Genomic DNA, 11,384 nt, shown 5'->3' on the forward strand with positions numbered 1-11,384 from the left:
CTTTTTTTTTAAATTTTTCATAGTATTGAAACTATTTCATTTTTAATTTTTGACTTGTTTTTCTCAATCAGTGGTTTATAACAAGAGTGGAACTTTCACATGTTTAATAGGCTGTCCAGAACTTTCACATGTTTAATAAGGCCTATGAAAACATGAAAAGCTCTATTATTTGTAATCTAAAAATTAAAAAAAAGAATCCCTACCTACCTACCCCGTCTAAAAATTATAGGTCGGAAACTGCAAACAAAGAATGTTTTTAAGCTTGGCCTTGAAGCTCAACCCTATCCCGTGGATCTTGATTTGAACAAACTTAAATCTACAACACCTCCAGATGCTTGATTTGTATATAATGAAGCATACTGATATAAGAACAGTAATCAAGATGAAAAGTCCATAAAACAATACAAAACAGAAGCAGAGCAAACACGGACCTCCAAAAAATCAGACGTGGGATGAAGTGCAATGGGGGAATAAGCATCCCTTGCCAACTATAGTCACACCCGCCTTGTGCTCCTTGTCATGATCGAGAAACGGGAAAAAAATCGTCATCAATTCTGTGTATAAATAATGGACTAATAATTAGTTAGAAAATCGTCAGTCAGCACTAGACTCAATGATTAATTGTATTTGCTGACAAGGTCATTGTATCGACACTAGAACTTACGAAATGATGACATTAAACGAGACTGCTGATAATTATTTTTGTTCCATCAACTTCTTCGTCAACAGTTTACTTCGTTTTAGAAATTGTTCATACGTAGACCATGTTCTTGCATGTCGAATCAACTGAGATATATAAACATCTTTTTTAGGTGATGAAGGTATATTGCTGGTTACGTAAGGGAAAATGACAATAAAAAAGTCAAAGTCATCAGTTTTATCATAAAGCTTGTTGTTAGATTACCATTAACGTCTTTTAAAAGTAAATTATCCAAATATATATCGTGGGGAATGGTTGTGTATAAAGTTGAAAAGTCGTAAGTTTTTAAGTTGCTGATTTTGTTAAAATCTTGTGACTTCACAGTGTCCAAATTTAAATTGTTTTTTTAATATCCACCTCTAATTTACATATCTTCTTGAATGTATTGTTATACAATACTTTTGAAGTTTCTCCTTCACTACTGCATATATCTAAGTGATGAGAATATATGACCGACCATGGCTTTGCTACATGTATTCTTGAGAAGAAAGATTTTGAAGATTCTTTTCACATTCCTACCACTATGATCATCCATTGCGTTCTGCCCCACCCTATCCCAGGGGTCACGATTGGAGCAAACTTTGGTCTACTCCAGGGGCTACTTCAATATTAGTTAACCCACCATGGCTTGGCTGTTCTTGAGAAGAAGATTTTTGAAGATTTTTTCAAGTATATTCCTAGGTGAGAATTTGATGTTCTATTGTGGTCCCATTCTGATCCTGCGGCTCATGATTTGAACAATCTTAATTGCATCTACATTAACTGACAATCTCTCCTGGCCCATTTGTTCTTGAGAATATTTCTCAGTGGTGCCATTAAGTTTTCGCTATTTTATAACTATCTCCCTTTTGAGGAGGGAATGAACCTCCATTCGAAAAAAACATGAATTCTGTGTCAAGTAACTCAAGTTTGGCTGAATTTTGCCCAGTGGTTCTGTAAAAGATGAAATTGTGAAAAGTTAACGACAACAACAACAATGACGACGGACAAGGGGCAATTTTTTATTAGAAAAGCTCACTTTGGCTCAGGTGAGCTTAATGGCACACAGCTTATCTTTGATTATAATGGGATTTTTTTTTTTAAATAACGTCCATATATTTGTTTTCATTTGACAATTACGATCTTGTTTCGTAATATGAAACTACATTTAATTATGGAACATAAAATCAGTAAAAAAAAAACAATGTTATTTTAAATTTCTTATGTTGGATATGTTTTATCTTGGGTTATTTGATTATAAACGATTTTTTTTCTTTTAAAGTTAAAATTAAACCCCTAATGCATACACTGTGTTACAGACGATAGTGGCGAACATTTTCAAAAATGACCCATTTGGGGGTACTAATAACTAAATCTTATTGAAGTCATACAGTTGTTGAATAACTGTTAGTTGGACCAAAATAACATTTAATCATTCGATAGTAATAAATAGTTTATTAGTATTTCACAGACGACATAAATTGCGCATGTACTCCTTGATTGAGTTTGAGACTATGAGTACACATGTACATAAAATAATGTTTCGTCTTATATAGTTTGAGACGTTAAACACACTTACGAGTACAGGTCTTGGACACATTATTCCAGACTTCTCCAATGCAACACCTGTTATACAAAAACATAACATGAAAATATAGGAATGTATAAGGGCAAAGGAAAACTAATTTTCTTTTGAAAAAGCCTTAATTTGGAGAAGAGAGAAGTTAACATACCTTTTATAACCAGAACATTTCATTGCAAAAGTATACAAATTAGTACAAATACATGTATATAAGACGAATAAAAATAATTTCATGCTTAATTTGTTTTTTGCCTCTCGTGTATTAACGCCTATCTATATATGTTTCCGTCTCGTTACATTCAAATTTTTGTAACTTATTTTAATCAACAGGAAATTCGAATTTCTATTTAAAATAATTTCAATCATCATTCAAAATGGAACTTAAGGACAGATGATACAAACAAATTTTATCTTTGGAGGAGACTTAATATCATGTCAAAAGTTTAGAAAAAGGGACAATTCTTAGAGTTTTTTCTCCTAAGAATTGGAAAATGAAATAGACTTGGAAAATATTAGTAATATTTCAATAAAATTATAAAAATGGATTAAACACACTCAGTAAAGGTTTACAGATGAGAATAAATATCAGAATATGTTAACTTGGTGCTTAAAGTGAAATATAAACTTCAGAAAAATATACCAAGCCAGATGAATTTTATGAGGAAAAGCAAAATGGTAAAAATCAGCCCATATAATATAAGGTGTTTTATGCCATTTTGCTTTTCCTGATAAAATTTGTTTGTATCATCTGTCCTTAACTACGCTCGCTTAATGTTTGAAAGGGGGGGGGGGCATTTCACTGAAACAAAATTTCAATGAATGTCATATATATTTTACTGGATTGTTTACCAGAAGGCGATGAGTGAAATATATATTATAGTGATTGTTTACAAAATGATTTGTGCATATAAAAATTATATTAATGAATTAATTAGATTGCGGAAGTATTTTACACTTTATTTTCAATTGAAAATATCCTGTTTGAATATTGTTCTACTATACTTGTAGATTTATAGATTAATAAATTTTACGTATAAACTCTGAAGCGGCTGTACCAGAGTTCTAACTTACACTGGGTATGAGGTAATGTCCGTAAATAATAATTGGGTTTCACTTGCTTAGTAATTATCGTTAATTTGAATGAAAGTATACTTTCATTTTCAGTAAACAGCCTCGAAATACCAAAAAAAAAAAAAAAAAAAATAGAAAGTACGGCGGTGCTTCTGGTTTGCAGATCTAAGTTACAGCATTTTTCGATTAAACTGACAACATGCAAGCGTTTAATAATTTAATAAGACATCATAAATGGATTATTCAATCATAACATGATCTAAGGTAGTTCTACATTCGGCACTAAATGGGCTTAAAGTCTAAATATTCAATTTTAGTACATGAGATAGAGTAGAAACCTGCGTATTAACCATGTACATGACCGTATTATCATTATTTTGTGTTAATTATAATAAATATTTGCACTTTGTTAGGCTAACGTAGTAAAATTTAACATGAGAAAATATGCTTCACAGATCAATCTCGGTCATTTTAGAGATTTCCTTGGACTCAATTTTCGAAAATTTTCATCTAATAAATAATTCCGAACAAAAACTCTTAGGACTGTTAAATAATTTGTGCATTTTAAGTTCAAAGGTAATTGTTTTCTTTGATAATATGGAATAAACAATGTAATTCCGTTTGCTTGATATTTTATTAATTTTTTTTTTATTTTAGATGACTGGATTAAAGATTCATTGAGATGAAAAAAAATATATCAGGATAGAATGTTCATGTGAATAACGAAGTCCTGTCCAAAATGTTAGTTTCTGGACTGGTAATTTAAATTATTCGTAGGTGATGGGTGATGGTAAATTATAATGTAAATCATACAAACTTCAAACATCAAATTTGTTTATAATACATAATCATTTTATATGTGTACTCAAACAAAACAATACGTCGTTTCCGGGATCCCCCTTTTAACTTTATCTATCACGTGACTTTCATCATCACGTGATAAAAAGTTAGGCATATTTTGTTCAAAATGGCGGCGGAAAGTCACCGAAACAAATCCGTGGCTGAATTGAAGGCATTTTTGTCAGATAGAGGCATCAATACATCACTTTATCGCAAAGATGCATTAATACGTATTGCAGAAGCTGCATCTGCGTTAAATCTAGAGCCTGAGACGGAGAATTACGGGAATTATCAGACTGAGAGAGCAAATCGAAGAAGTGTGATAGTCCAAGGAACTTCTGTGACTTTACCTGATATCTGTTCCGTATCAGACTGGCAGCAAGATTTGTCATTACTTCCAAATATTGAAACAGGGGACATCATGGTTTACCTAATGACAAAGTGCTCGTGGACCGAATCGCGGCTTAAGGCATACAAAAATGACAATGGCTACAAACTTTTTCAACATAGACACATTGACAATGTTGTTGTCAAATTCTTATCGTACAACCATTTCTATATAAAATGTACATGTGTTCCAGAAACTAGACAGTCAGAAAAGCCATACACAACATGGATTCTTATGGATAATGATGGCACTGTAAAATCTGGGGGTTGTACTTGTGTTGCGTAAGTTAAATGTTTATATTTGTATATTGAATAGTTGAAAAAAATGTTGAATATCTTAAAGTTCTTGCTCATATGTGATTAACAGATTGCCATAAGTTTAAAAAATATTTTACCATAAACTTGATAAAGTAAACATTTAAGGAATGTTTTTCAGTTTTGTGCGAGTTATTGGTGTGTGAATCACACAGACTTGTCACGTAGGCATATTTCATGAAGCGCGCTAGCGCTTCATGTAAAATATGCCTACGTGCAAGTCTGTGTGATTCTCACACCAATAATTCACACTAAACTTAAAAACATTCCTTATATTTACATTTTACATGTTTGGAAGCACCGAAAATATACTCAATATTTGAATTTCTCGCTGCCCTATATTGTTATACTTTTACTAATGTCGCTGTAGCCCTATTGTGACGTCACGGTAACTAACTCACGTTTCTCCATGTATATTTCTACGCGTGAGTATACACAAAAATGATTTTCAAATCAATTTCACAGTTGGCTTAGTAGAAAAACACAGCGAATGTAAATATTAATGTATGAAAGATGGAGAATACCAACATGTTCTTTACTTTGATGTAGTGCTGGAGCTCCTTTAAACTTTATACCTCCCAGTTACATATTACCGGTAATTATTTACTACATATTTTTCAACAATTGGAGCATTCAACTTGGTATCCTTACTTTATTTCAGTGATGACGGAACATGCAAACACTGCGTGGCTTTGTTATTTTCTCTTCAGTCCTTTTCTGAGAGACACAAGGATAGGGGAGAGGAAACCTGCACAGACAAACCATGCAAGTGGGACAAACCAAGGATAACTTCACACCCAGTCACTGTTGAGGAGATATCGTTTCGTAGGAATTCAAGTCATCCAGATAAAAAAGACAATTACAACCCGGTTTCAAATCAAAGGCATATATCACACAGGGAGATCACAAAGATATTGTACAAAACATGTAAACATTATGGTTCTGTGTTTATGCACACTGTAGATCCACCTTCGGACGATAGTAGTGATGAAGAAGATTCATTAGAAATCAAGGAACTCAGTGATATAATAAGTGATTACAAACAACAAAATCCAATCGGAAATGAAAATGAGTTGATTGATTATCTCAGAAAAATTCATTCAAAAGATGTAATTAATCAAATAGAAAATTTGACTAAGGATCAAACAGATAATGCTATGTGGTACAAATACAGGAAAGGTCGAATTACAGCTTCGGTGATGGGTTCTGTTTACAAATGCAGAATTGAAAATCTTGCAACAGAAAACTATATTGTGAAAAAAATTTTTGGCAGATCTTCTTTTTCTTCTGCAGCTACAGAATATGGGAAAGCAATGGAAAGTGTAGCTCTTCAACAATACTTCTTTCAATACTCTAAAGATCATTCAAAAGCCCAAATTATGAAATCTGGTTTAGTAATTAGTGAAAATTATCCTTTTATAGGTGCATCCCCAGACAATTTAATTTCTTGCCAGTGTTGTGGTAATGGCATTGTGGAAATTAAGTGCTCATACACCCATCAGCATAACTTTATCAAGGACATTGCTGCAAGTAATGACTATCACATACTTTTACACGAGGATAATATTGTATTGAATAGATCATCCTCATGGTACACTCAAATTCAGACTCAACTTTTCTGCACTGGGCTTCAGTGGTGTGATTTTGTATTATATACCCGAAAAGACATGGCAATTGAAAGAATTGTATTTGATCCAGAATACTTTGATTGTTGTTTAAAAAAAGCTTGTATCTTTTTCCACAAATTCTTGACATAAGTTGTATAAATAAAATACTGAGTGATTGATTGCTTTATTATATCAGAATCAAATTATACACTTAGATCGTGATTAGAGTTAAACAGTATAAGTATCAACAGCCTTAAACATTTGATTACAGGTACACAAAAAATTGTACAAATTTTTTTCAGTTGATATCAATAACCATATAATCATTGTCAAAGATAAATGTAACTTCTACAGAATTCAGTCAATTATCTGACCAGGTTTCACAAATGGTAACTTCTATAGATTTATGTCAAATATCTGACCATGTTTTACAGATGGTAAATGTAGTACAAGTGTATAACTCATGATTTACAATTGAACATAGACAGTGCAAGTTAGTAGCACTAAAGTAAATGCAGATATTTGTCGTTTTTTTTTTAAAGATTTTTGACAAAATTAAATATTGTTTAAAATTAGATCATGGGATTTATTTGATTCAAACTGCATACAGTGTCACTTGGTTACAAGAGGTTTCTTTAAGTTACAAAAGAATGCACCTAAAATGATCATCGGATTGACTAAAGATTTCATACTCCAGGGTAGAATCTGAGAAATTAGTTTAAATGATTTCAACCTTTGAATGGCTCTCTCAACATGGATTCTCAAATTTGCAATTTGACGGGTTTTTTTAATTTGAGTAGATGTAAGGTACTTCCCTTTGCCCCAAGTACACTTACGAGTAAATGGTGGTATATTCAGATAAGCATGTCTCTCTGTAAGTAAATCTCGAATGGTGAAACCCCGGTCAGCCATAATCTCGTCTCCCGGTGACACATAATCTAGGAAACCAGAATTCATGGTAATGTACCTGTCAGAAGTGTTCCCTCCCCATATTTGAGACACAAAGTTAAAAGCACCTGTTGGTGTAATGCTCACCAGAAATTTAAAGGTGTTGTGAGATTTATATGTACTATATGTCCTAGCATTTACAGAGGGGTCCCTGGGTCTCTGAATGAAAATCTCTGAACAGTCTATGATAGCTCTGGTCCTTGGAAATTTGTAAAAAGATTTTGGCATGAACTTCTTCACTAGTTCTCGGGATGGCCAGAAAATGAAATCTTTAAACATGAAATACATATAAAAAATCCAGGTTGAGAATATAGAAGAGATTCTGGAACAAGACACCCCAAATAAATCAGACATAACTACCACTGGCAATGCAAGGCGAAATCGCACAAGTGTAAGGATCAATTCCTGGTACCTTGATAGCTTTCTAGATGGACCGGGCTTATTCCCTCTATTTTGATAGCTTTTTTCGTTTTCGCTATGTTCACCGGTCCAGTATTTCAAATTTGGTTCATACTTTAATGTTAAGTCACTAATTTTATTAAAAGTTTCTAAATTTGGTAACCCAGTATATTGTTGGATAGATTTGTCATTTTTGGCTACTTTTTCAATGAACAGGTTTCTGAGAAGTGCATCTTTATCACTGAGTTTTGCCTTTAATTGTTCATTTTCTCTCGAAGTGTTGTTCATGTCTTCAGAAGTGAGGTCTGTCTGTGTACCTTTATCTTCAACATCATCACTGGTTGTTAGAAACCTGTCTACAAGTGGTCTGCTGTAGCTGTGATCTGTTTCAGTAGTTGTGGATGGTGCTAAGTAAATATATACATAATATATATACGTATATACATAAATAATTAATGCAAACAATTTTCTGTCAATTAACATCTGCACATTTTGTATAATTATACATGTATCGATATAAATAAAAATTCTGAGTACCGTTTTATCCCCAGTGCAGTATCAGGGTAATGAATTGAAACTTAATGAGAATTTGTACCTGACTCTGAAAGTTTGCAAGACTCTACAACTGTTTCATACACAGCAAATGGCAGGCCCACACTTATGTCTACTGGTACGTGCTGCTGAGATGACGATGATACTTGCAGCATATGTGCTGGGTCTGTAAAAGAGTTTTTTATTACTAGTCCAAAAGAACTTCATTGAATGTACACTGCATGGGTGATTATTATGAGGACAGCTCTATTTACAATAAATTCATTCCATATTACAGGGCTGTCCCTAAGACCTGTGAGCCAGGGGATTCTCCCCTTTAGTCAAATTAGTGGCATATGATGCCCTGGTTATTTTGGGATTGTCCCTCAATTTACTGTTAGAGGAGTAACCCCAAGTTTTCCTTCTATTTTTTAAATGCAACCCACTATTTCAAATCCTTGGGGGCAACCCTGCATATGATGTTCTTACCAGGTAATGTGTATTTGGAAAAGATGGTAACCTCAGATGTTAGTTATACACATGTAATCATATCAAATTAAGATGGATATCAGGTGAATAATAAATAATTGTGCTAAGACTGGACCTATGTCTGATATGAACAGCTGATAAAGGTGATCTTAGCTCAAAAATGCATACATTAATGATAAGTAATTTGTATACTTTTAGCTGTTGTCTTTATGTAGGGTTGGCCCATATATTTACATTTGTCATACCTGAGTTTTCCTTGTCTTGGAATGCAGGTGCTGTTGCACTTTGCTCCATTGCTCGTTCTCGCTTCTCAATAGACAGGGGTTTTGTTGTAGATACTGATTTGTAATTATTCCATGGGAAAAGTTCTGGGATTGTATGATTTTCTGAGCGACAATTTCCTACGAAATGTTTCGTGCAAACTCTGTGATGAGCTAAAGGTTCATATTCTTTGGGGCGCCGTATCATGGTGATCCATTTCGCTCGAAGTTTTGGCTCTTTGCGTTTCGTTGGGAAGGGTTCAAAGGAGACATCCTCCATCCAAGGATATTTATCTAGTTTATTTTTCTTTCTTGAATCGGAATTGCACCCTGGTACAACACACCAATACTTGCCCTTTGATTCGGGAGTATTTTTTCGACCCACCATGATTTGTTTACGTTTCATAAAACCCCGCGTCAAAATGTGCCTAACTTTTTACAGAGTCACATGATCAGCGTAGACTAAAAGTAGAGTCGTAACGGATCAGAGAAATGACGTATTAAAGCCCGACTTACAGTACTTTCAGTACTTTGATTATGTACAGTTGTTTTGCGTTAGAAATACATGTAACTTTGACAGTTTAAGTTTAGAGAGTATTATATTTAGTTTGAGTGCATTGTTATAGGATATTTTTCACGAAATATAATAAAAAGACATATTTTTAGATGGAGTGCACAAGGAAATTCCTTCTCTGAAGTATTAAAACTCAAACTAATCAAAAAAATCAAAAATATGATATCACGGACATGGAAATCCTATTGGTGCATGTCATTTAGAGAAAATAATATTAATAAATATAAATAAAAGTTTAAAATCAAATTCAAAAGGCGATAAAATGTAGAGGTACCATTGTACTTGAACGTACAAAAAAGACTTCCTGTTTGTGTTAAGTCAGTATGAAAACTCTTCCTGTTATTGAAGTACGTTTACACATAACACAACGAAGTGTAGGTTTGTGACACTTTCTTTATTTTATTCGTTTTATATTTTGGTTGATTTATTTATTTTTTCAGATAATTTTTTTTTTGTAAATGTAAAGGGATGAATTTCTTTTTTGTCAACATATCTATGCAACAATTCCACAAAAATATACTCTCAATGTCAGAGAGGAATAATATACCGGTAATACTTAGTTTTTTCAGCAACTACTCAGCGTAGGTGCTTGAAATTTAAGCACATTATTTGCTGAGACATGCCATACATGTACATGTATGATGGAATTAATGTTTGTTCAAATCCGATTTAATCATGTTTTCAACTTCCTGTTTATCGGTGCGTCTGTCCGTACCATACATAACAACAATTTTTGTCACAGTTTTCTCAGCAAATACTCATTACATAATTTTATGACCGATGTCAACTTTCTCTTCATCCGTGTGTTTGCCTGTTTCAAATTTCTCAGCAACTCCTCATTCTAAATGCTTGAAATTTTAACACAGTCTTCTCTGAGGCATTTCATATGGTGCGATTGATATTTATTCACTTCTATTTTCATCTTCCTGTTTATAAGTGCGTCTGTCCGTAACATACATAATAAAAAATTTTACCGAACTTCTTAAAAAAAACCCACTCATTACAGTTGCTTAAAATTTATTGAGGCATATCATATGGTGAGATTTATTTTCATATAAATCTGTCAACTTCCTTTGTATCTACATGCATCTGCCATATCTAAACTTGACGTGTATATTAAAAATATAGTGTATATTCACATCAGAGCGGGATATAATTTCTAGTGGGCATTTTACTTACAGACTTCTTGTTTATACACTGATCATAAATTGACGACGGATTTTTCTTATCCTGATCATGACACGGAGCACAAGATTGGTGTGAGACCAGTCAACAGGGAATGCAACCCCCCCCCCCTTACATCTGATCCCACCTCTGATGTTTTGGACGTCCGTGTTTAATAATATAATTTGTTCGGTATTATTTACATAATTCTCTCACATAATAATTACTTTTATTGATTCTTCTCGACTTGAAAATCTTAATTAGTTAATTGTTTGTAATTACCGTAGATGATAATTTAATGCTCAACAACAAAACTACGACCACACAATTTATACCTTACAGTATTTTAAAGGCTATTTTAAATCAAGTGGAAAAACTAATTCAACAGCAAAACTCTAAATAAATACCACCATTTTGGAGATTTTCCCCAACACTACCTTTACTAGGAAATTGTCATTGAAAGGATGGTTGGCCCCCCCACTTTTTTTTTCTTTACCATAGTATAGTGATATCAAGGAATTGTAGGAAAATGTACGAA

General features: G+C 33.1%; 2 protein-coding genes across 2 annotated transcripts; one reads left to right on the forward strand and one right to left on the reverse strand.

The window, feature by feature from the left end:
• Nucleotides 1-4,213: 4,213 nt before the first annotated feature.
• Nucleotides 4,214-6,660, forward strand: LOC134233520 (uncharacterized). Its single transcript, XM_062715522.1, has 2 exons — nucleotides 4,214-4,841; nucleotides 5,536-6,660. The coding sequence occupies exons 1-2, from the start codon at nucleotides 4,300-4,302 to the stop codon at nucleotides 6,629-6,631; spliced, it is 1,638 nt and encodes a 545-aa protein (XP_062571506.1). The 5' UTR covers nucleotides 4,214-4,299; the 3' UTR covers nucleotides 6,632-6,660.
• Nucleotides 6,661-7,093: 433 nt separating this feature from the next.
• Nucleotides 7,094-9,496, reverse strand: LOC134233330 (uncharacterized). Its single transcript, XM_062715329.1, has 3 exons — nucleotides 9,094-9,496; nucleotides 8,424-8,546; nucleotides 7,094-8,235 (listed from the first exon to the last, which is right to left on the reverse strand). The coding sequence occupies exons 1-3, from the start codon at nucleotides 9,494-9,496 to the stop codon at nucleotides 7,094-7,096; spliced, it is 1,668 nt and encodes a 555-aa protein (XP_062571313.1).
• Nucleotides 9,497-11,384: the final 1,888 nt, after the last annotated feature.

This window comes from Saccostrea cucullata, unplaced genomic scaffold (genome assembly GCF_032062105.1).
Source record: "Saccostrea cucullata isolate Sc308-1 unplaced genomic scaffold, CSIRO_AGI_Scuc_v1 ctg795, whole genome shotgun sequence".
NCBI lineage: Eukaryota > Metazoa > Mollusca > Bivalvia > Ostreida > Ostreidae > Saccostrea > Saccostrea cuccullata.

Coding starts and splice junctions, on each gene's coding strand:
- LOC134233330 (XM_062715329.1), bottom strand. CDS start 9,496: ATGGTGGGTCGAAAAAATACTCCCGAATCAAAGGGCAAGTATTGGTGT. Junction 8,547..9,093: donor CCAAGACAAGGAAAACTCAG/GTATGACAAATG, acceptor ACTCTTTTACAG/ACCCAGCACATATGCTGCAA. Junction 8,236..8,423: donor TTGCAAACTTTCAGAGTCAG/GTACAAATTCTC, acceptor ATATTTACTTAG/CACCATCCACAACTACTGAA.
- LOC134233520 (XM_062715522.1), top strand. CDS start 4,300: ATGGCGGCGGAAAGTCACCGAAACAAATCCGTGGCTGAATTGAAGGCA. Junction 4,842..5,535: donor GGGGGTTGTACTTGTGTTGC/GTAAGTTAAATG, acceptor ACTTTATTTCAG/TGATGACGGAACATGCAAAC.